We start from the raw sequence: 26,426 nt of genomic DNA on the forward strand, positions 1-26,426 counted from the left end.
TATGTCGTGGTAAAGAAGCTTTGTCACTATAACGCTTTACTGTGTTTTATTTCACATTTCTGTTTGTTGCCATCAGATCAAAAATTTACAGCAGATAGTGATTTTATACTGAAGAGAGTTTCTGCATAAGTGCGTCTTTTTAGTGATAACCATATTTCACAGATAACGCATTTAAAAACCAAAAGATATTTGCAAATAAAATCTAATTGAAACAAAGAAGGCCCGCTTGCCGCACGAGTAAGATGCCCGATGGCATCTCAATAACCACTGTACTATGACTGACTGAATTGGCGCGGATTTATTGTAGTTCTGCACTGGTGTCCAAAATTAAAGCAACAATCAGAAATTTTGCATGGGTGCATTTTATATTACCACAAAACATTATAAACACATTAATAGTAAAGTAGAAACAATATAATGCATGTAGAACGTAAATAACTGCAATATTAAACCTCCTGGCAGATTAAAACTGTGTGCCGCACCGAGATTCGAACTCGGGACCTTTGCCTTTCGCGGGAAACTGCTCTACCAACTGAGCAACCCAAGCACGACTCAAGCCCCTTCCTAACAGCTTTAATTCCACCAGTACCTCGTGTCCTACCTTCCAAACTTCACAGAAGCTCCTCAAAGAAGTTCTGCAAGGTTCGCAGGAGAGCTTCTGTCAAGTTTGGAAGGTAGGAGACGAGGTACTGGCGGAATTAAAGTTGTGAGGACGGGGCGTGAGTCATGCCTGGGTAGCTCAGTTGGTAGAGCAGTTTCCCGCGAAAGGTAAAGGTCCCGAGCTCGAGTCTCGGTCCGGCACACAGTTTTAATCTGCCAGTAAATTTCATATCAGCGTACACTCCGCTGTAGAGTGAAAATTTCATTCTAGTAACTGCAATATGTATAACGACAGACAAAAATGTTCTTCATTTTTTTCGAAATTAATGGATTTGCACATAAATTCCGACAACTGGTTAATCTGCTCGGTGTGTGGTGTGACCACCTCTGGCAGCAATACAGACCTTACACCGACGGGGTGAGCTGTGAATGAAGTCGTCAGCCTCATATTTAGGCAACAACGCCCATTCTTCCTGCAGAGCTGCTGGCAAGTCTTGGAGAGTAGCTGGTGGATGCTGACGCGGATGCAAATCGTCTCCCTAGCGCATCCCAGACCTGCTCCATGGGCTTGAAATAGGGGCAGCGAGCAGGCTATGCCATCCGTGCAATATTTTCCGTTTCCAAGAAAACATAAATTACCCATGCTCAATGAAGTCGCACATTGTCCATCAGTTCAAATGGCTCTGAGCACTATGGGACTTAACTTCTGAGGTCATCAGTCCCCTAGAACTTAGAACTACTGAAACCTAACTAACGTAAAGACATCACACACATCCATGCCCGAGGTAGGATTCGAACCTGCGACCGTAGCGGTCGCGCGATTACATACTGTAGGGCCTAGAGCCGCTCGACCACCTCGGCCGGCCCATTGTCCATCAGTATGAAGTCTGGACCCACAGCACCTGACAACGACCGCGTACAAGGTCCCAAGATCACTTTACGATACCTGACAGCAGTTCAACCTTGCCGATTCATCAGTACAATTTCATGAAGAAGTGTTCGAGTGGTCAACATAATCATTTACAAGACATGCACGACGGGGGCGCTAATTGTTGTCCATGAAGACGAATGCCTCGCCATTATGCTGCCGATATGGTTGCACTATCGGTCGGAGGATGGTATTCACATATCGTACAGCGGTTACAAAAATATTTAAATTCTCAAGTACTTGCACTGAAGTGTGCGAAGTTTGATCTATTTTGACCTATTTGAGGGTCTAATGCCATTTCTGCATCAGCCTGCTCATTTGACTTTACTTGCTTCTTAGGTCTAACCATGTCTGACACTAATATGTATATATTGCATGCGTGATGGAACATTAGCATGAACATCTGTTCCTACCTTTTGTCTGTCGTCGATGGACAGCACAGCCTAATTGTTCTTAGACGTTTCTCGCAACATTTCAGATGGCATACACATTTGTACAGTAAGTTCTCCTGTGTCGGATTATCAATGATACATGAAAAGAAAATAACATAAATATAAATATTTTGTTATGGTACACTACACCTGTAAAGAATTACAATGTTATAATAAATGTTGTGTATTGTGGCCCCACGCTGGGTGCCAATGTGGCGTGCGCAGTATTGTGGTTTGATTGCGTGTTGTACAATTTCAGCAAGATTACAACAAAACTAGTTACTTATTATCAATGTAACATGAGGTTTTATTTGAACACTGCTTTTACCGGCTAATGATAGTTATCCAGTTAAAGAAATCTCCACCTGGGAACGTGTACCAATGTTGTCTGTCAATCAGTGTAAATGGCACTAAATTTTTTACAAGAGTGATCTCACACAATTTAGCGATCTATTATTCCTGGTGGCAACATTTTTCCTTAAACAAAATGAAGTATTTTCACACACAATATCACACGTGCAAAACACTAATGTATTCTTTCCTGTAAAAAATTATTTCCTAAAAGTTCTTACGAAATAATCGGGTTTCATACATTAGCAGAGAACGATTTCACCGCGTAAGAAAACTGAACACTTGCAGGAATTGCGTCATGGATCACCAGTAAAGCAGTTCTTCTCAGTACGTAAGTATTTTACATTGAGGTGCAAAAGTGATGGGATACGTCCAATTTCGTGTCGGATCTCTTTTTACCGCGGATAGTGCAGCAACTCGAAACTGATGGACTCACAAGTCTTCGGAAGTCCTCTGCACACATACTGAGTCCTACCTCTATAGTCGTTCATAATTGCTCAAGTGTTGCCTGTGCAGTATTTTGTGCACGAACTGACCTTTCAATTATGGTCCATAAATGTTTAGTTGAATTCGTGTAGGCGAACTGGGTGGCTAAACCATTCGCTCGAGTTGTCCAAAAAGTTCTTCAAACCAACTGGGACAATAATGACGCGGTTACATGGCACACTGTCATCCATAAAAATTCCATCGTTGTTTAGGGTCTTGATGTCCGTGAATGGACGCAAAAGGTCTCCAAGTAGTCGAACATCCAGAGTAGCCAGTCCTTTTCATATCAACACTGCCGACACAATTTTGGAGCCACCACCAGCTTGCAAATTGCCTTTCTCATTGACAACTTGCGTCCATGGTTTCGAGTGGCCACACTCGAACTTTACCATCGGCTATTACGAACTGAAATCGAGACTCAGCGGACCCGGCCACTGTTTTCCAGTCGTATAAGGTCCAGCCGACATGGTCACGAACCCAGGAGGGGCGCTGCAGGCAGTTTCTTGCGGTTGTCTACAGCCATAGCCTATTAACGCCAAATGTCGCCTCCCTGTTCTAGAGAAAAGTTCATCGTACGTCCCACATTGATGTCTTTGGTTGTTTCGAGAAGTGTTGCCTGTCTGCTAGCACTGACAACTCTACACAAACGCCGCTGCTCTCGGTCGTTAAGTGAAGGCCATAAGCCACTGCGCTGTCCATGGTGAGAGGTAATGCCTGAAATGTAATATTCTTGGCACACTCTTGACACTGTGGATGACAGAGTACTGGATTCCCTAACTATTTCCGAAATGGAGTCTCTCATGTGTCGATGTCCAAGTGCCATTCTGCATTCGTGCGGCCATAAACCTTTTCACTTGAATCACCTGACTACAAATGGCTGCTCCACCAATGCACTTCCCTTTTAAACCTTGTGCACGCTATACTACCGCCATCGGTATGTGTGCACATCGCTATTCCACGTCTTTTGTCACCTCCGTGTGTAATGCTGCATTTTTTTTTATTTTTTACAAGCTCGCATACGGTTTCCATATATATAACAACATCACATGCTTGGGACGGAACTGCTGCCTCAGACCAAACGAAAATCATCAAGTGAAATTGAGACTGCTCACATTGAATCTTCCGCTCCGAAATACGTATCGGAAACACAAACTAAAATCATGAAATACGTGGCAGTCGAGTTAAATCATAAAATATATATCTTTCACCATCCCTGTGTTCCATATGATACCATTATTTCTGTAGAATTTGCCAAGAGCGATTTTCTAACCATTAATTTTCTAAACAGACTCACACTTGCGCCTATGATGAGAATGGCTCACTTGAGTGCATGATTTTCATCTGCAATACCCTAGGTCATATAATACCGATGTTAGGAGAAAAGACATAGGACACTTAATACGCTGACAGGATGACTGGAACTCTATAAACGACATCGAAGACAAAGTATTGCGAGTGATATATGTGGCATACAAACAGGAGAAACCACACGCTACAATAAGATAGGCTCCACATCTGACAGATCAGTAGTAGATAGTAAACAACACAAATACAAACGCAGACACTGATTCAGATACTATACCACACACAGGAAATGAAGACGAGATGCACACACAAACATAGTAAAACTAAGCTAAGGTTTACTACACTAAATCGAATTAGTCAGAAAGTGTCACACACTATGTAGTTGCTCGTTATAACTTTTCATAACATTTAGTACTTTCTTGTATTTTTAAATTACTTATTTCTTTATTTCATACTTCTTTAAATTTCAGTTAATAGTTGTGTGCTGGCACTGGGTTTCACCCTCTCCCTTCTGCATCATCATCGTCATTACTACATACAAATAGTATTAAAAATTATACTAGTAAAAACATTGTATTTGAGAATGTTGTAAATATATAAGCAAAAAATAGTCATCCTGTAAACAGTAATCCATCACTCTTCTCAGCTGACATTATCTTTAGGTTTGCCATCAGTCAACATAATATATAACAATCAGTGCCCTCCAAGCGCCAAAACAACAATAATAATTTCTTTAATAATGTATATTTAATAATGCCACATTTGTATTGAAAACTGTCTCATGTACAGTGAAAACTATTGGCATTGCACTTTTACCCACTGAAATTTTCTCCCTACTGCTGCACCACACTAAGCAGCTAACTGTTGTATCATTTAGATATATATATCGAGGGTGACTAGCACGCTGTTTGACATTTCTTACCAATTTCCAGTTAAATGTTTGATTTCTAACACAATGATATCTGTGAAGACCAGTCAGTTGTCATCCGATAATGGTCTAATAAGCCAAAAACCAACTCGTAACAAAAACAAACAAGGTTTATAGGCTTTTGAATCGTAAACATAAAATTGTTTCTTTAAAAGGTGACACACGAATCCATTAATCTTCTCCCTGAATCTCGTTGTCTGGGCTGTATGTAAAAGTTTTTGTACAGAAGACCTGGAATTCAGTGAAGTGCAGACTAAAAAAAACGCCTGTAATGGTCGCCTCACCTGGTCATTTAATTGTTTCCGCAGCGTAATCTGCTCTCTCGCCATATCTTGAGAACATCTGTATGCTGCGGTTATCTATTGCCCAGTCACTGTGGATATCACGTTATCACGTGTGGTCGAGATGTCACACAAGGACGACCTGTGTGCAGGCATCCATATTGGGAAACAACTTTTCCATTACACAATAGCCTACAACACTGTTTCAGTAATGCAAGAAATAACTAGATTTCTCAGGAAGCACAGGATTACACATTTTAAGGACGTAGGCTATAAATCTCACACAGTCTGACGCTTTTTCACTTGCTTTTACATCCGAAGTGTTTCTCTTGTTCAGAAATACACCGCTTGTTTTCCATATATAGGTCAACGGTTTGTACTTAACTTTCAAATACTGTTTTGTTAATTACTTAAAATACAGGTAAGATTTGTTTTGGGTTGGAGTTTGATTTCAAAGATACGCTGCACACATCTTTACGTTGCAAGCTCATCCTCAACTACTGTTCGTTTAAGTTTGTGACACTCTGCTACATGTTGTTTCTAAAGGTTTACACAAGAGCAGAGCGATGTAATAGTATGCTATGGCTATCACTTTATAAAAAGCTATACGTAACCCATGCGTCGCGGAGACATCGCTTTCCTGGTCAGACAACACGGTTCCTGCAGGTGCAAACTGAAAATCAAGGACGAAAGTAATATCAGTCGTTACAGAGCTTTAAGAGACTACATTTTTGATTTACCTGCCGGAAAATATTTACTAAATTGAAATGGAAATAAAGGCTTTTTAGAAGAATAAGAAGAAATCGAGAAATGAATCTAGTATCGAAGGTATTCAGAAACAAAAGGAGTTTATTGTTTTCTGTTCAATAAACTTGATCTTACTCCTACACTGAATTAGTCTACGATGTGTCTTTGTTCTAAACTTTATATTGATAATCATAAAAATTCGAAATAAGAGATGTTCAGATCGGGTTTTGTTGTTTATTCGGTAAGAAATACCATAAAGACTTAATTTATTCAGCCGTCAACTAAAGCTTTTTTTTCCTACATAGAAGATACAATGTAGTTCGCTGAATTTCTGTATATTTTTAACACTACACCTAGCACATCCAAAGCTGCAGCCCACAAATAACGTACAATAATTCCTGGCATAAGATACAGAGGTGACTCAATGTTTCATTGGAGGTGAATACGAACTTAAACTGGAAAAGGAAAACTGCATTTCAATGAAGGAGTAATGGGCAAATTGTCACACTGATATACTGAAGCAAAAATTATCGAATGCGAAAAATCAACGTTTGTACTGGAAACAGTTGAAACACGGCAGTAAATAAATAGTTGCCACTATTAAAGTTCCAGCCCTCATAACTCTACAACTGCGATTATTGGGATTATATCGTACTCTACATTTTTATGTTCCTTTCTATATTGAAAGTAGGTAAGGCTAGAAACTTCATAAATATTATACATAACTATCGCACTTTAGCTTTATGAAATCAACTCCTTTGCAGCACTGTCGGAGGCGTAAGTTTGAAAACACTGAATGCGCAAAATTTTTGAAACCTGTTGCTGATTCCACCTATCCTAATCCCAACACACCCACTTAGCGAACTTGGGAGGCTCTGGTATAGTAATTGTTATTTCAGCACACAAGCTACTTTTTCAGTCAATGTCTTCGCATACAAGATGATGTGCATTAGATTTAAAAATCAACACACAGATGATTATAAAATTTCACTGAGAACAATTGAAATATGCGTGAAAGCAATGTAATATTCTCTGACGAAAAGAAGAAATTCTAATAAAATGCAAACGAGAGACTTGACGTAACATAAAAGGTACCTAAACATCGATTTCAGTACATGTTCTGAGAGCTGTTTGAATGCACTAGTGGAGACACTTCTTCGGAATCGTCGCTGCTTAATACCTTGATTCCCATTTTTGATGGTAAGTTTCTTGTTTCTCATTTGCATTAGTTGCCGATGCATCAGCAGATTACTATTTTCTTTGTGCCTTACAGTCACTAAAAACTTCCAACTTCTAACTGTTGTGCTGTTCCATATTGCTGTGTTTCTACCTTTCCGCTTCTTGCAGGTTTTGTACTGGCCTTACATCCTTGGATGAAAGCAGTTTAGGAAACGGAAGGAGACACGAGGAAAGGCAAAACATTATCTATGAAAAATCAATTGAAAATCCGAAGGATAGTTTTCATTTTCTTCTTCTGCAGATTCAAATACAGGGTGATTATAATTAAAGTTGAACTTTCAAAACGCTGTAGAAATAACACCCGTCGTCAGAATGACGTCAAATTGCTACGGAATATTATAGGAGAAGGGGGGAAATGTATGGCAGAAGAAAAAAATAGTGTGAAAATTGATCAATGACTGGCACTGTATATGTCAGAATACTTAAATGAAAACTCCTGTCATGCGCACGAACCATTGAAGATGGTATAAACACGCCGGGTACACGGATTTTCCTCCTTTCGCGTCTGCGACGTTCACCATGACTGTCTCAATGCAAAGCTGTATTACAAGAATGATGACTGTGCACATGTCGCTCTGCAGAAGTTCCGGACACTGAAAGGTTTGAAAAAAGGCCTTGGTCCGATTACTGCCGTGAATCTGGAGAAAATGATTCGGAAATTCTTTTGGTTTGTAACCTGGTAGAGGGAGGAAACGAATTGATTCGACGTCAGTGGAAGCAGTGGCCACAGCAATGCAGGAGGAGACGAGTGGTGCTGTGCAAATGTGTAGAGCAACGATAATTGCGTGAGCATTGGACATACCGTTGAGCACGGTGTGTAAAATCCTACGAAACATCCTTCTTTGCAGTCCATTCAAAATTACCCGTGTGCACGAGTCGCTTGCTGTTGACCTGCCAGCAAGAGAGAGACCTTTGCTTTGAATTCTTGCTCACATGGAAATGGACAATGACTGGCAGTAGAAGATTTTGTGGATAGACGAAGCCCACTTCCATCTGACAGGATATGTCAATACATAGAATTGTCTAATATGGGCAACGGAAAATCCACACGCAAGTCGACCAGTACCATTTCATCCTGAAAAGATCACTGTATGGTGCGGGTTTACGGTATCATTTATCATAGGACCATATTTTTTCGAAGAGACAGGTGATTCCGGTCCTGTTACCTGGTAAGCGCTACGAGTGTCTTTTGCGCAACCACGTCCTTCCAGCTCTCCAACAGCGTGGATGTGTGGATGGGATCATTTTTATGCAAGATGGAGAACCTCCGCACATTGCAAATCCAGTTAAGCAGCTGCTGAAGCGCCATTTCGAAAATGCTAGAATTATCAACCGCCATTTCCCTACAGCCTGTCCGTCCCTATCACCCGATCTTAATAACTGTGACTTCTGGCTGTGGGCTAAGATGTTGTGTGCAGTGTTCCGAATGCAAACTTAGCTGCACTGAAGGCACGCATTGCGCAACACATTCTGAACGTGACCCCGGAAACACTTCGATCAGTTGTGGAACATGCTTTTTTGCGGTTTTTGGCCTCAGGGCAATTAAAAACCGATATTAGTGAGGCATTTTATGCGGTTTTTGGCCTCAGGACAGTTGAAAACCGATTTTTCCCATCCAATGTGATATGAACGTGCCGTGGTGGATGGGCTTATTACGTAACTAACAGCATCACTTCTTTACACCCACGCGCACTGCGTAGTACAGTTTGTTTATCTTCAGACGTACACCTTAATCTTTGTTGTATTATTCACTATTTGTAGTCAGCCACTATTAAATTATGATGCTTACAGCGACATCTATTGCTACATTTTGTAGCAGTTTATTTTTCTTCTACCATACGTTTTCTCCCTTCTCCGATAATATTCCGCCGGCCGGTGTGGCCGAGCGGTTCTAGGTGCTTCAGTCTGGAACCGCGCGACCGTTATGGTCGCAGGTTCGAATCCTGCCTCGGGCATAGATATGTGTGATGTCCTTAAGTTAGTTAGGTTTAAGTAGTTCTAAGTTCTAGGGGACTGATGACCTCAGATGTTAAGTCCCATAGTGCTCAGAGCCATTTTTTTTTTTTTTTAATAATAGCTGGCCGCGGTGGTCTCGCGGTTCTAGGCGCGCAGTCCGGAACCGTGCGACTGCTACGGTCGCAGGTTCGAATCCTGCCTCGGGCATGGATGTGTGTGATGTCCTTAGGTTAGTTAGGTTTAAGTAGTTCTAAGTTCTAGGGGACTAATGACCACAGCAGTTGAGTCCCATAGTGCTCAGAGCCATTTGAACCTTTTTTTTTTTTTAATAATATTCCGTTCCAATTTGACGTCATTCTGACGAGTGGTGTTATTTCTACAGCGGTTTGAAAGTTTAACTTTAATTGTAATCACCCTGTATATCAAAATTAGAATTTATGAGTGCAACCATAGCTCTTAATACGAGGTTGACTTAAGTTCCGCAGTACTCTGGGCATTATCAGCACTATTTTATCACATCGTGCGCGACGTTAACCACAGAGACACCCATCAACGTATTTAACAGGCCCGAGCGATTGCATATCCCGAAATATGCCAGTAATGCCCAGTACTGCTTAGTCATGGATACACAGCAAACTCTTCCTGCGAGTTACGCAAGCCACAGAGATCCCGCTAGCAATTCGACAAGGCCTTGACGGTCGTTTTATTTAAGCTGCCGCGTTCGAGACGCCAGAGCAGCACCAGCGACCATGGTGAAGGCACGCAAAATCGTACTCGCCCGAAGCTTCCAGGGAGAGCCTCGACCGGAGGATTTTCGCGTCGAGGAGGAGGACCTACCACCCCTCAAGGATGGACAAATCCTAGCTGAGGCAGTCTACTTTAGCGTTGATCCCTTCCAGAGGGTTCTCGTAGGTACGGAGAAATACGGACAGAAAGTGGGAGACACCATGATCGCGGCCCAGGTAAAGGATCTCTGATCTGCTTTCTTTCCTTATCTGACCCAGACTGGTAACCAGTATGCCAGCCATACGCAACGATAGTGACGTCACTCAAGTGACGTCATAAATGTTTTATGTGGAAACAGGAAGATACTGTAAGTGACGCCCTTAATGCTACTGTACTGCGTTTTAATTTTGTGACGCGTCTAGACATCCACAGCCATCGATGACCGCCGTTTAGAAGTTGCCTGGCCGTTGCGTTTCAAAACACTATTTCGCTTCGGTCTCTTTTCTATTTGTTTTGTTTTACTATTACTCGCGTAACAACTAATGTATGAGATAAAATATGTTACTACGAAAAGAGACCCGAAATACCTTTTAGTGATGCTGTGCTATGACTTTCTTAGGATCATTAATTTTCAACAAAACAAAATATATTATGTTCTTATTGTTCTGGCCCTGGCTTTCTATTAAAGGAACATTTTTTCGTTACTGTAGCTCGCCATAAAGTTCAACATATCTTCCTTACTTTATAGTTATTGAAAAGGTTAATGAAAATTACTTCGTTATCAATACTGATGTTACAGTACGCAATGATTGTTCAACATCATAATTTTGGAGTGGATTTTGTTAACAGTAAAACAACAATAAGTACCACGACTAACACGAGAACATAGACTATTATCGGAGAAAAAAGATGTTTTTACTATAAGGATGCCAGACCAGAACAACGCACAGCAAGATTTCTTTTATGTGATGAAAGTAAATTATCTTTTTGCACTGTTAGTAATATATTATCAGCAGCCCGCATCAACCTGTAACTGAAAGAAATAATTTTTACTTCACTATTACCTGCCCGCTTCTTGCGGTATGATAGATTTCATTTAATGAAATTTGAATGCGCCGCGGCAACGGCTCGTTCGTTCGTAGCGCAGCTCTGCACCACGAATAATATTTAAATAACTGAAAATGTCTTAAGGGGATGGGATAAAATACCAGGCAAGCTTATCATAAATCATAATGCAAGGTTTCACTAAGTAACTCTATTCAAAACATTTAAATAATTCGATTAATTACACACCTTTCCAAAACCTTACTTAATGGCGTCCCTCTTACAAACTTGACAAAAGAATGCTACGCTAGCATACAATATCACATCACAGGCTATCCTACTCACGTAACACCAAGAAGACGGCAGAGAAATTAATGTTCGTTCTGTATTATTTATACTAGTCACACATTCTCATCTTTGTTTGATATTTAATAAGTATCGTCTGTGGCGGTTTCAGTACTCGGCGACACAGATATTATCTAAAATAAATAAAAAAAACAGTACATAATTTTATACAAGAACAAAACATGACACACGATGTTTTCTCTTTATTACATAATATGTCTTTTGTTAAGAGACGTTACAACTATCAGTCTGTCCATGTTTACGGTGGGTAGCACAATAAACGCGTGTGAGAATGATTTACTCAGGACTGCACAATATCAGTGTTTAAGCGATCTGCTTTGTACTGTTACACGCAGAACTTCTATCAGAAGTGGTTGTATCACCCTGTTTCTTCTACGCCTGTTACTAAATTAATGAAATACAAGTGAGATAATTGGTGTGATTTCTATAAATATTTGATTCATTGTTACTGCAGCCACAACCAATACATAGTAATCTGAGCATTACATTTAGTTGTCCGCAGCTCGTGGTCGTGCGGTAGCGTTCTCGTTTCCCACACCCGGGTTTCCGGGTTCGATTCCCGGCGGGGTCGGGGATTTTCTCTGCCTCGTGATGACTGGGTGTTGTGTGATGTTCTTAGTTTAGTTAGGTTTAAGTAGTTCTAAGTTCTAGGGGACTGATGACCATAGATGTTAAGTCCCATAGTGCTCAGAGCCATTACATTTAGTTTCTCATTTCATCATCTAATTTCATCAGCATCACCTAATTTAATACAGCTATACTCAGCCATATTTTAGTTGTGTTGATATTCATCTAATAACCCATTTTGGAGAAATTATGCATTCCATTCAAATTATATCCCAAGTCATTTCACTTTTTGACAGAATTGCAATGCCACTGGCAGACATTAGTGCCATTATTTCTCCTTGTGGAACTTTAATTCCATTTTGAAATATCTCCTTAACTTCTTTTACTGCTTGCCTAATGCACAGTTTGAATATCATGAGGGATAGCCTGAAACCATGTGTTCCTCGCATTTCAGTTACGGTCTTACAACTGCAGCTAATTTCTGTACAAGTTATAGGTGACCTTTCAGTATCTATACGATATATCACTGCCTGTGTTGTTCCGAAGTACGATGCACATGCACGTATGTCCGAACGATTATTGCATCGTACTTCGGCCGGACACAGCTGCTGCAATATCATATTTATCTCCCGAAGCCGGACAAGCAACTTTCAATTAAAATATCTCCCCTGCACGGCTGTAATGAATGTACGACTACAGGTTGTAGATATGTGGTTGATGATATGTGTACGTTTCTGTCCCGCCGTGAGCTGTGCTCGCATAGACAACTGGTACGATAGCTCAGCGTGTTCGATCAGAGGGTTAGCTGCTCTCTGAAATAAAAAAAAATAAAAAAATTTCATGGGACGTCCTCCCCGAACAAATGCAACGAACTATAAAGAACAAAATGGGATCAGGAAAAAAACGGTAAGGTGTCCGTTTGTGACATGCAGGGAATCCGGTTTCGTGTTCCTGTCCCGCACAAATTTTCACTGTCGTCATACCATTATACAGCTGGTGTCTGCCCGTATCCGCAACTGCGAATACATTTCAAGCATTTGTTGTTGTTGTTGTGGTCTTCAGTCCTGAGACTGGTTTGATGCAGCTCTCCATGTTACTCTATCCTGTGCAAGCTGCTTCATCTCCCAGTACCTACTGCAGCCTACATCCTTCTGAATCTGCTTAGTGTATTCATCTCTTGGTATCCCTCTACGATTACTACCCTCCACGCTGCCCTACAAAGCTAAATTTGTGATCCCTTGATGCCTCAGTACATTTCTTACCAACCGATCCCTTCTTCTAGTCAAGTTGTGCCACATACTCCTCTTCTCCCCAATTCTGTTCAATACCTCCTCATTAGTTATGTGATCTACCCATCTAATCTTCAGCATTCTTCTGTAGCACCACATTTCGAAAGCTTCTATTCTCTTCTTGTCTACACTATCGTCCATGTTTCACTTCCATGCATGGCTACACTCCATACAAATACTTTCAGAAACGACTTCCTGACACTTAAATCAATACTCGATGTTAACAAATTTCTCTTCTTCAGAAACTCTTTCCTTGCCATTGCCAGTCTCCATTTTATATCCTCTCTACTTCGACCATCATCAGTTATTTTGCTCCTCAAATAGCAAAACTCCTTTACTACTTTAAGTGTCTCATTTCCTAATCTAATTCCCTCAGCATCACCCGACTTAATTCGACGACATTCCATTATCCTTGTTTTGCTTTTGTTGATGTTCATCTTATACCCTCCTTTCAAGACACTGTCCATTCCGTTCAACTGCTCTTCCAAGTCCTTTGCTGTCTCTGACAGAATTACAGTGTAATCGGCGAACCTCAAAGTTTTTATTTCTTCTCCATGGATTTTAATTCCTACTCCGAATTTTTATTTTGTTTCCTTCACTGCTTGCTCAATATACAGATTGAATAACATCGGCGATAGGCTACAACCCTGTCTCACTCCCTTCCCAACCACTGCTACATCGAGTCAAGCATTTGAATATCTATTTTTCATCCCTGATAATTTCATAATTCTAAAGAGTGTGTTTCAGTCAACACTGTTACATGCTTCTTCCAAATCTACGTATGCATTAAGTGTAGTCCATGTTCCCTTTCTACAATCCGTCTTCTAAGATACGTTGTATGGTCAACGATGCTCTGCATTTTGCTGCATTTCTCCGGAGCTCTAATTCATCCTTTCTCTGGTCGGTTTCCACCATCTGTTAAATTCTGCTCTGAGCAATTCATGGTATTATGCTGTAACCACTACTTATTATATTGACGGTTCGGTAATAGTCACACCAGTCAGCACCTTCGTTCTTTGTGCATGTCCTGTATACCAAGCGAAATAGTTTAATCATGCTTAATTCTTCCAAGGATGTTATGATTTTGGTAATATAGCCTACTGCATATATTTATATTCAGGTTTTAGTTAAATTTTTCTCCTGGTATCGCCTCCCTCGTCTCATCTGCATTCACTTCCTCTTCACCATCCATCATATTCTCTTCAAGTTTCTTCTGTGCATATAGTCCACCTACATATGTATTCGACTTCGGAGCTTTCCTTCATTACTTGGTACTGACTTCCCATATTCATCAAATACTCTTTTCTACATCGATTCTTCAAATGTTCTATGTTGTTGTTGTTGTTGTTGTTGTTGTTGTGGTCTTCAGTCCTGAGACTGGTTTGATGCAGCTCTCCAGGCTACTCTATCCTGTGCAAGCTTCTTCATCTCCCAGTAACTACTGCAACCTACATCCTTCTGAATCTGCTTAGTGTATTCATCTCTTGGTCTCCCTCTACGATTTTTACCCTCCACGCTGCCCTCCAATACTAAATTGGTGATCCCTTGATGCATCAGAACATGTCTTACCAACCGATCCCTTCTTCTAGTCAAGTTGTGCCACAAACTTCTCTTCTCCCCAATTCTATTCAATACCTCCTCATTAGTTATGTGATCTACCCATCTAATCTTCAGCATTCTTCTGTAGCACCACATTGTGAAAGCTTCTATTCTCTTCTTGTCTAAACTATTTATCGTGCATGTTTCACTTCCATACATGGCTACACTCAATACAAATAATTTCAGAAACGACTTCCTGACACTTAAATCTATACTCGATGTTAATAAATTTCTCTTCTTCAGAAACTCTTTCCTTGCCATTGCCAGTCTACATTTTATATCCTCTCTACTTCGACCATCATCAGTTATTTTGCTCCCCAAATAGCAAAACTCCTTTACTACTTTAAGTGTCTCATTTCCTAATCTAATTCCCTCAGCACCACCCGACTTAATTCGACTACATTCCATTATCCTTGTTTTGCTTTTTTTGATGTTCATCTTATATCCTCCTTTCAAGACACTGTCCATTCCGTTCAACTGCTCTTCCAAGTCCTTTGCTGTCTCTGACAGAATTACAATGTCATCGGCAAACCTCAAAGTTTTTATTTCTTCTCCATGGATTTTAATTCCTGCTCCGAATTTTTCTTTTGTTTCCTTCACTGCTTGATCAATATACAGATTGAATAACATCGGGGAGAGGCTACAATCCTGTCTCACTCCCTTCCCAACCACAGCTTCCCTTTCGTGTCCCTCGACTCTTATAACTGCCATCTGGTTTCTGTACAAATTGCAAATAGCCTTTCGCTCCCTGTTTTTTACCCCTGCTACCTTCAGAATTTGAAAGAGAGTATTTCAGTCAAAGTTGTCAAAAGCTTTCTCTAAGTCTAAAAATGCTAGAAACGTAGGTTTGCTTTCCTTAATCTAGCTTCTAAGATAACTCTTAGGGTCAGTATTGCCTCACGTGTTCCAATATTTCTATGGAATCCACACTGATTTTCCCCGAGGTCAGCTTCTACTAGTTTTTCCATTCGTCTGTATAGATTTTGCGTTAGTATTTTGCAGCTGTGACTTATTAAACTGATAGGTCGGTAATTATCACATCTGTCAACACCTGCTTTCTTTGGGATTGGAATTATTATATTCTTCTTGAAGTCTGAGGGTATCTCGCCTGTCTCATATATCTTGATCACCAGATAGTAGAGTTTTGTCAGGACTGGCTCTCCCAAGGCTGTCGGTAGTTCTAATGGAATGTTGTGTACTCTCGGGACCTTGTTTCGACTCAGGTCTTTCAGTGCTCTGTCAAACTCTTCACGCAGTATCATATCTCCCATTTCATCTTCATCTACGTCCTCTTCCATTTCCATAATATTGTCCTCAAGTACATCGCCATTGTATTGACCCTCTATATACTCCTTCCACCTTTCTGCTTTCCCTTCTTTGCTTAGAACTAGGTTTCCATCTGAGCACTTAATATTCATACAAGTGGTTCTCTTTCCTCCAAAGGTCTCTTTAATTTTCCTGTAGGCAGTATCTATCTTACCCCTGGTGAGACAAGCCTCTACATCCTTACATTTGTCCTCTAGCCATCCATGCTTAGCCATTTTGCACTTCTTGTCGATCTCATTTTTGAGACGTTTGTATTCCTTTTTGCCTGCTTCATTTACTGCATTTTTATATTTTCTCCTTTCATCAATTAAATTAAATATTTCTTCTGTTACCCAAGAATTTATAGTAGCCCTCGTCTTTTTACCTTCTTGATCCTCTGCTGCCTTCACCACTTCATCTCTCAAAGCTAACCATTCTTCTTCTACTGTATTTCTTTCCCCTATTCCTGTCAATTGTTCCCTTATGCTCTCCCTGAAACTCAGTACAACCTCTGGTTCTTTCAGTTTATCCAGGTCCCATCTCCTTAAATTCCCACCTTTTTGCAGTTTCTTCAGTTTTAATCTACAGTTCATACCGAATAGATTGTGGTGAGAGTCCACATCTGCCCCTGGAAATGTCTTACAATTTAAAACCTGGTTCCTAAATCTCTGTCTTACCACTATATAATCTATCTGATACCTTTTAGTATCTCCAGGATTCTTCCATGTATACAACCTTCTTTTATGATTCTTGAACCAAGTGTTAGCTATGATTAAGTTATGCTCTGTGCAAAATTCTACCAGGCGGCTTCCTCTTTCAGTTCTTCCCCCCAATCCATATTCACCTACTACGTTTCCTTCTCTCCCTTTTCCTACTACCGAATTCCAGTCACCCATGACTGTTAAATTTTCGTCTCTCTTCACTATCTGAATAATTTCTTTTATTTCATCATACATTTCTTCAATTTCTTTGTCATCTGCAGAGCTAGTTGGCATATAAACTTGTACTACTGTGGTAGGAGTGGGCGTCGTGTCTATCTTGGCCACAATAATGCGTTTACTATGCTGTTTGTAGTAGCTTACGCGCACTCCTATTTTTTTATTCATTATTAAACCTACTCCTGCATTACCACTATTTTATTTTGTATTTATAACCCTGTATTCGCCTGACCAAAAGTCTTCTTCCTCCTGCCACCGAACTTCACTAATTCCCACTGTATCTAACTTTAACCTATCCATTTCCCTTTTTAAATTTTCTAACCTACCTGCCTGATTAAGGGATTTGACATTCCACACTCCGATCCGTTGAACGCCAGTTTTCTTTCTCCTGATAACAACGTCCTCCTCCTGCGTAGTCCCCGCCCGGAGATCCTAATGGGGGACTATTTTACCTCTGGAATGTTTTACCCAAGAGGATGCCATCATAATTTAACCATACAGTAAAGCTGCATGACCTCAGGAAAAATTACGGCTGTAGTTTCTCCTTGCTTTCAGCCGTTCGCAGTACCAGCACACCAAGGCCGTTTTGTTTAGTGTTACAAAGCCAGATCAGTCAACCATCCAGACTGTTGCCCCTGCAACTACTGAAAAGGCTGCTGCCCCTCTTCAGGAACCACACGTTTGTCTGGCCTCTCAACAGATACCCCTCCGTTGTGGTTGCACCTACGGTACGGCTGTCTGTATCGCTGAGGCACGCAAGCCTCCCCACCAACGGCAAGGTCCATGGTTCATGGGGGGGGGGGGGGGCGGAATGTTCAATATGTAGCATCTATTTTTTCTAAAGTTATGTATATTTAACCAGTTTTGTACGAGGCGTATTTGGAAAGCAAGGTCCGCTTGGACCGAAATGGAAACAACTGTGAAAATCCGATGGAACTTTGCACAGATGTGTTGGGCAGTGTCTTTAGTATGCCTGTCGGTCGCTTCACGTCTCTCTTTTCAGTTCAGAGCCAAAGTGATCACGTACATATGCCTAAAACAACTGTGTCTCCCATCAAATATGTGGGTAGGGTGAGAGATTTCGCCTGAAGCTATGCACATTACATAAATGCCATGCGTTTCTTTCTTCAAGACAATTTTCAGCCGCATTCTGCAGGGGTAATGAAGACGCACCTGCAACGTTTTCTGTGCGAAATGTTTGATCACCCACAATACAGCCCTTAATTGACTGGCTCAGTTGTTCATCTCTGCTCACGTGAACCTCTGGCTACGAAGATAACATTTTGTCAAAAATAACGAAAGGCGGACCAGCGTAGAGAATTGGCGGAAAGGACAGGGGGCTGCTTTCTGTGACGAGGGTGCTGGAAAGTTTGTACAACGCCACGACTCTAAGTCGGAGTGGCGACTGTTTAGAGAGGTAGCTGCAAGGTGTGGCTAACATCTACATCTACATATATACTCCGCTAGCCGCCAAGCGGTTTGTGGCGGAGGGCGCAATTCGCACCAAAGTCATATACCCCCCCCCCCCCCCCCCGCCCCCTCTGTTCCAATCGCCGGTCGCGCGAGGGAAAAACAGCTGTCTGAACGCCTCAGTACGAGCTCTAATTTCCCTTATCTTTGAATGGTGGTCATAGCGCGATTTGAAAGTTGGTGGTAATAATATATGCTCTACATCCTCGGTGAAGATCGGATTTCGGAATTTAGTGAACAGCCCCTTCCGTTTAGCGCGCCGTCTATCTGCAAGTGTGTCCCACTTCAAACTTTCTATGAGATTTGCAACGCTCTCGCGATGGCTAAATGTACCAGTCACGAATCTTGCCAAGACCCAAATGGTAAGGGTCCCATGCAGACGAACAATACTATAAGACAGGACGAACTACCGTGTTGTAAGCTATTTCCTTTGTTGAAGGACAGGATCGCTTCAGGATTCTACCAATAAACCGCAATCTAGAGTTAGCCTTACCCGTTACTTGTGTAATCTGATCATTCCATTTGAGATCATTTCGAATAGTCACACCCAGATACTTGACGGATGTTACCGTCTCCAAAGACTGGGCGTTTATTTTGTACTCGTACATTAATGGGGATTTTCGCCTTGTTATACGCAGTAGGTTACACTTACTAATGTTGAGAGATAACTGTCAGTCATTAACTGTTAAGAATGAAGCATTTTTGATTTTGCACTGTCGTTTTCATTTCGCGACCGATCGGACCTTACTTTCCGAACAACCCTCGTATTCAGCCTCTAGCTACTCCTTGCCCCTTTTGTCAAGATTATTATTTAGTTGTCCGTATTTGTTTTTGTTTGCGTCATTTGCTGAATTTTGTAGCTTCTCCTTTCACTTTTGGTAAAACGATATTGCAATAACAACATAGTCTATTGACTGTTGAGTAGCTGTCATCTATCATGTAGGCTTGTTAATTCCGTGAATTTTTTTTAACAACATTTGGTAGCAGTTCTCAGCGAACAGGTAGCTTGTAGGTGTCATAAGATTTTTGTGTTAGTTACATGGATTTCTGAAAGAACGGACACTGCTAACAATGGACAGTCGTACGAAATACTTTCAAAATTAATTCGCTGACCGGGAATCATTGACATGTCGTAGTATGTCTGTACCTAATGTATCTGACGTCAGGGATTCGCAGTCGGCGATTTTATTTCAGATTTTGTTTGTATTGCGTATTAGTCATTTCCGTTTGTTCTCTACAGTGCGAGCTGTCAGCGACCAAATTGTCTCTAAGCTGCCTTAGCGCTGAAAAGTGAAAGTAATATAAATATATGTTTTAGCGGACTACGCAAGGTTGAATTCTTGACAGGAAGTTGGACTGGATGAGAATCTAGTTGCTTGGGAGATGGTCGTGATTAGATTACGAATCAAGACGGACTACAGAAATTTCACCGAAAACAATTTCAAATTCATTCATTTACTTTTTTATTATTTTTAATTTATTCACCAGACGTACAATTAGTAGATGAATACGGACAATGTCAATTGAATGTACATCTGAAAACATTCGTATAGTAATTTTCTATGAACACGGTTAGAGAAATGAAAACAAAACTAAAAATATTAATCTGGTTTCGAACATAGGGTACAAAAAGTATGCCACCTCTTTGCTCGAACTTATTGCTCTCTTAAAGGCAGATAAAGTAGCTTGACCGTCGTTTTTCCAGAAACGGTCGAGTATCTACATATAAGCTGAGACATACGTTCATTTATATTGACCCCTCTTCCACTGAGTGAATCTTCTGGAAAATCTGGTTATACCACTTCTCGTTTTATCCTCATAACTGGAGATCCAATTTAGTTTTTGTTCGAGTGTTATATCAAGATATTTTCATTGATTTAGTTACGTGGATTGGACGGTTGTGATTTGTAAGGTAGAAGTCTTCGGGAGTGTATGCTTCGGTGGTCTTTCCTATAGTAACTGATGAGTTTCTTCCTGGGTCGAGGGATAAGTGGGTACAGTTCAAGCACGAGATGAAGATGTTGAGATGGACATGTCTATGAAATGAATGGAGGGTTGGTTGTATGGCAAAAGAGGCGGCATCATTTGGATAATATAGCAGCTGCAAATGGGGTGGGATCGGTGGTGATTTTTGGATACCAGCTGTGTGTACAAAGCAAATGAGTGGTGACAGGGTGGCTCCATGGGGCACACACGCAGTATGATGAAAAAATTGAGAGAAGGTGACATTGTTTGTTAAACTGGATTGTTGGCTTGTCATAAAGAACATAGTTATACAAACATAATTGCTTAAAAGCTCATAGAAAAGGAACTTGAGTAGGTGACCAGAATACCACACATTGATAGGAATAGGAAGTATGAGATGTGAAACTTCTTCTGGCGTTCGTACAGGAAATGAACAAGATGAATGAACTTCAACATATAAAGATAAATTTGAATGCAAGCCATTTTAGATTTGGGAAGAAGGAAATTTCTCAGTTTGACCGAGGATCGAGGTAATGACCAATACAAAGTACAGGGTTTTGTTGGCTTGCAGCGGTTTATACGAAAGAGAGTCTAGATTCTTTAACGAGAGGGAATGTCGTAGAGTCACTAGACGAGTGCTGTGTTGTGTTTCTTTCCAATAGTGGCTTCAATATCGCGTGTTGTATTGACAGATCTAAATTTGTTCATGTTATGGGGTTTATGAATTGTAACTTGGTAGCGAGGCAGGTAATGGATGTTTCTATGCTATCAGAGACATATGAGGGCTAGGTGAGATCAAATTTGGATTTTCATGGCTAATTACAGTTCCTGGAGGTAGAACGCAAAATATAGGCTTTACTAAGATTGTTAAGGTGAAAATGATGACTTAGAAGCGATAGATAGCGTGGTGCAGGTTGTGAATGGTAAGCTTTCCAATATTTAGTGGAGTACTTACTGAAGATTATAGTTAGTGAGGACTGGGTATATCTGCATGACTGATGCCAGTTCCAGGTTCGTTTAGCATTAAGTAAATTACCCATCTGTCTCTGAAGTGCAGGTGACGTGTACCGTGTCCAACTTGTGGTTCAAACTAAATGAGCGGTGGAGTCGACGAGTTTCTCTGAGAATTACAAGATTTCATGAAGTGAAAGGAGCTTGGTGAGCGGTAGTTTTAGTCAAGATTTCTTAAAAGAGAGAAGCAGCATTCATAATGTCTTTGGGATATTAAAAATTGGCAGGGTCACTTGTGATCAGCTGATTTAGGTGTGTATACACTTCTGGTAGACATTTCTGGGTTGCGGTAGTTATATTATTACTTAGGGAAGTGTTGGGGTATTGGGTATTTTGGTGCGAACTTTATGTGCAGATTGGGTGACAGTAAGTTCCAGTTGAATATAAGGCATCTGCATTTATACATCAAAGAAGTTTTGAGATGCTTTAATCAGATAAGAGTGGAGTTCCTTTTCTGGTAGCTGTTGCAGGGCCAAGAATTAGACCACGTATGAGGAAGGTAATAAACTGGCGCTATCTGTTACTCTCGACTTTAGAGAAGCTAAGGATACTGAGGTCAGTATCAATTATACTGGTGGAGTAGGATTGATCTGCTTAGGGTAGGAACTTGTATGGGATCGATATTACGTCTTATTAACGTATTCTTACGTTTCTTATGTCTTGAGAGTTGCACATTTAGTCATAGGTTGACTTGTCAAGATTGAGAAATAGGCATGGTACTGCCACTGGTGGGTGAAGTGGGACCCGATATGCCATGCCACCAGCAGATGTCGCCACTTGTGCTGGTGCTTTGTGTTATGCTATCAGTTTGGTGGTGTAACAGTGAGGTCTGCCCACAGGTAGCACGGATTGTGGAGAGCCGGGCTGCAGGTTTCCCAGTGGGGCGACACATCGTGGCCTACTGGGGGTGGCGCGACCGCACAGTGGCTGATGTTGGGCCAGAAGTTCCGCCCCCTGATGTCATGTCGCCCCCCATGCTGGTGCCAGACCTGGGGGATCTGCCGTTATCCCTGTCCCTGGGGGTGCTGGGCATGCCTGGAATCAGCGGCTACTTCCCACTGCTGGAGGTCTGCCAGCCCAAGGCGGGAGAGGTGGTCGTGGTCAGTGGCGCTGCAGGCGCTGTGGGCAGCATAGTGGGACAGATAGCGCTCATCAAGGGCTGCACTGTCATCGGCTTCGCTGGATCTGACGCCAAGGTACGTATTTACATTTTGTTCAACCTGCCTGTAACTTGTGTGTCCATTAGAGAGGGTAACATTTGGCAGGAATATCATCAGGAGATGGAATAGTGGAGGGGCTTGTAGTGCATAGGTTGGCAAGAGTGTCAGGGAGTACCTGTAAACGAAGCAGGAAGTAAAATGGGTGTGGATGTTGTTGACAACACGATGCGTGTGCATTGTATTTTATATTTTCCGATAAGTCTAAACAATTCGGCCAGATGACCTTAGTATCAATACTGAAAAATATTAAAGTAGTCTTAAACTGTCAACTTTTTGTCTTTGCATAAAGTCCGACCCTTCACTGTATGTAACTGACGACGCTGAGTGGGGCGAATGCGTGACACCAGCTAACACTAATCTTAAATTTCTGAGTGACATGGTACAAAAAACTACAAGTCAGTGCATTTGGGCACTGATTGAACATTTTACGTAGAACTTACCTGCGGGTTGGGACAAAAGTAAATGTGGTGAGTGGTGGCCAGATCTAATAACGTAGACATTGGAAAGAGGAGACATGTGGTTACATCATACTAGTACTCAGATGGTGTTCAACGTCTTTTGTTAGTTCATTCGATATTATTCCTGACAAATACATACTCAGATTACTGTACAGCATTCTGTTGGGTTGTATTGAGTCCGTAGGACCCTTTGGAAATGAGACATGCTTTCATCTTCAGGCGACAACTGGGGGACGATGGACTCATTTGTGAGATGCACTTTTCAAGAATTCTTGGCTCTCATTGATCTCTAAGGAGGGTTGGTCCTCTGGGTTAGTCCAGAAAATGCTCTCGTTGGTCCAATAACTTCATGAATTTTTCTGTGGTTCTGTAAGCCGGCTAACCATGTTTTTAGTCAGTATTTTCCCACCAATAAAAATGTATGCCCTAAGTGATAGTGTAGTGACAAAAAATTGGGTAAAAAGTGTCTCAAAATGACTGAAAAGAACTTAAAATGACTCCCGAAAATTATTTAAATCTGTATAGACTGCAAATTTAGTAAAATATTTCTTACAACATTTTTACCCTTTTAAGATACAAATCATAAGCCGCAAGTTTTGGTTGAACTGCGATTTATGACCAAAGCACCCAGAAAAAATGAAAATCAAACAATTATGTGTTAATCTATATTAGTTGTACTTATTTGTTGTTGATATGTATCAAAGTATTTGAATCCATCGATAGACATAAACAGTCAAAACTTTACTCTTCTACATATTTCGTTTTATATAAGCAGCACACACTGCTTTAGCAGGTAAAAGTAGGGAAGCAGAGGAAAAGTGCTCATGTTGGGGCACAAGAAAGGTGAATATATTCCTCTTAAAAGACTCAGAAAAGTGGGGAACCAGGTGTCTCAATCCTCATTCCGCCTTCCTCATAGCAAATTTTGGCATTGGAACATAGTCACAGAGACGGTGACAGTGGAAGAGAGATAGTGTCAGCCTGAGAGAAAGACAGAGGAGACAGTGATGTTGGAGGATAGATGGATGAAGACAATAGGCGCGGGAATCAAAAGGAGAGAGAGGAGATACTGATGGACACTGGGAGACAGTGGCAGTAAAAGAGACATGGTAGGAGAGAGAAGCAGTGGAAGAAAAAGAGAGAGGAGAAAGTGGAAACGAAAAATACAGGAGAGTGGAGACCTTACATAGACTTGGTGGGGTGGTAGATCTGCACCTCCCCAGACCGGCAAACTTTAACAAGTATGCATAGGGGAGGGCATATTTTAAACTGAAATTTTAAATTCGGGGTGTATGCGAAGTGTTAATTTGCATCCCCAGAACTTTTGAGCTGCTGAGGTATGGTGGACACAATAGCAGTGCGCAAGAAAGACTAAAGGAGACAGTGTAACAAGAGACTGTGGCAGTGGGATATTGTGTAAATCAGTGGGAGAAAAAGGAGACAGTGGGAAACAGGCAAATACAGACAGTCGTAGTGAGATGGAAATGAAGTATGAAGAGACCCTGATTAGAGGGATTTATAATTTTCTGTGTTAAAATGACATGAATATACTATCATTCCAAAATTTTTGGTGAGGAATGTGTAATGAGGATTGAAGCAGCTGATTCTCCACTTTATTGTAAGAATCTTTTAAAGAGGCACATATTTTTGATATCCGAGAAGAGCATTTTTCCGCGGGTAATTTACCGTATTTATTAACCTACCGTAATTATCGTTTTATAAGAATACATTTTTTTACACCAAGACTGGAATTCATTGTTTTTCATAGCTAATATAAGCCTGAGATAAGTAAGCAACTTAGCAAACAGGTTCAACCAACATCTTGTACTGCTGTGATATATGTCTCTTATTCTCAGGTGAAATGGTTAAAAGAGGAGCTGGGCTTCCACCACGCGTTTAACTACAAGACGACAGACGTGTCCACCGCCCTGAAGCAGGCTGCCCCAGATGGTGTCGACGTGTACTTCGACAACGTGGCGGGTGACATGAGCACTAAGGTCATCAGCCATATGCGCTACCGTGGTCGCATCACTGTTATCGGCGCCATCTCTCAGTACAATGAGTCTCAGTCCCAAAAGTTGGTCACCCTGCCGTTCACATTTCTTGCCAATCAACTTCGCCTTGAGGGCTGCGCTTATTCGCGATGGCACGACCGCTGGGACGAGGGAATCACCCAACTGCAGCAGTGGGTAAAAGAGGGGAAACTCAAGTACAGGGAAACTGTGAGCCACGGCTTTGCCAATGCTCCCAAAGCCTTCATCGGTATGCTGAGAGGCGAGAACTTTGGGAAAGCTGTTGTCAAATTGTGAACACTCCTCATCTTTCAAAAGTGGAAAAGTTTTGTTCGATTTAATTCAATTGTTCACATCTTTAATGTGTGTGTTATAAAAAATGTTAGCAAGTATAAAATTTGTTAGTAAGATGTTCGAAGCGTTTTTGGCTGATTTATTTCAAATTTCTACGCTATTCTCTAATAAATGTTTGGAGAGACATAGGTTACATGTGATATATATATATATATATATATATATATATATATATATATATATAGGGTGAGTCACCTAACGTTACCGCTGGATATATTTCGTAAACCACATCAAATACTGACGAATCGATTCCACAGGCCGAACGTGAGGAGAGGGGCTAGTGTAATTGTTTAATACAAACCATATAAAAATGCACGGAAGTATGTTTTTTAACACAAACCTACGTTTTTTTTAAATAGAACCACGTTAGTTTTTTTTAGCACATCTGAACATATAAACAAATACGTAATCAGTGCCGTTTGTTGCATTGTAAAATGTGAATTACATCCGGAAATATTGTAACCTAAAGTTGACGCTTGAGTACCACTCCTCCGCTGTTCGATCGTGTGTGTCGGAGAGCACCGAATTACGTAGGGATCCAAAGGGAACGGTGATGGACCTTAGGTACAGAAGAGACTGTTGTAACAGCACATTACGTCCACATGCTAACACCTTTTTATTGGTCTTTTTCACTGACGCACATGTACATTACCATGAGGGGTGAGGTACACGTTCGACAGGCGTTTCATAGGACGTGGAGGACGCATAAATTGGCCAGCCCGTTCTCCTGATCTTACACCTCTGGACTTCTTTCCGTGGAGTACGTTAAAGGAGAATGTGTACCGTGATGTGCCTACAACCCCAGAGGATATGAAACAACGTATTGTGGCAGCCTGCGGCGACATTACAC

The 26,426-nt window shown here is 41.1% G+C and overlaps 2 protein-coding genes across 5 annotated transcripts in view; one reads left to right on the forward strand and one right to left on the reverse strand.

The window, feature by feature from the left end:
* Positions 1 to 26,426, reverse strand: part of LOC126195153 (calbindin-32) — a 996,724-nt gene that overhangs the window by 221,940 nt on the left and 748,358 nt on the right. The gene's annotated exons all lie outside the window — the stretch shown is intronic.
* LOC126195150 (prostaglandin reductase 1-like) lies at positions 9,978 to 25,636 on the forward strand. The gene is made up of 3 exons (XM_049933654.1): positions 9,978 to 10,214; positions 22,372 to 22,728; positions 25,067 to 25,636. The coding sequence occupies exons 1-3, from the start codon at positions 10,002 to 10,004 to the stop codon at positions 25,517 to 25,519; spliced, it is 1,023 nt and encodes a 340-aa protein (XP_049789611.1). The 5' UTR covers positions 9,978 to 10,001; the 3' UTR covers positions 25,520 to 25,636.

This window comes from Schistocerca nitens, chromosome 7 (assembly GCF_023898315.1).
Source record: "Schistocerca nitens isolate TAMUIC-IGC-003100 chromosome 7, iqSchNite1.1, whole genome shotgun sequence".
NCBI classification, from domain to species: Eukaryota; Metazoa; Arthropoda; class Insecta; order Orthoptera; family Acrididae; genus Schistocerca; species Schistocerca nitens.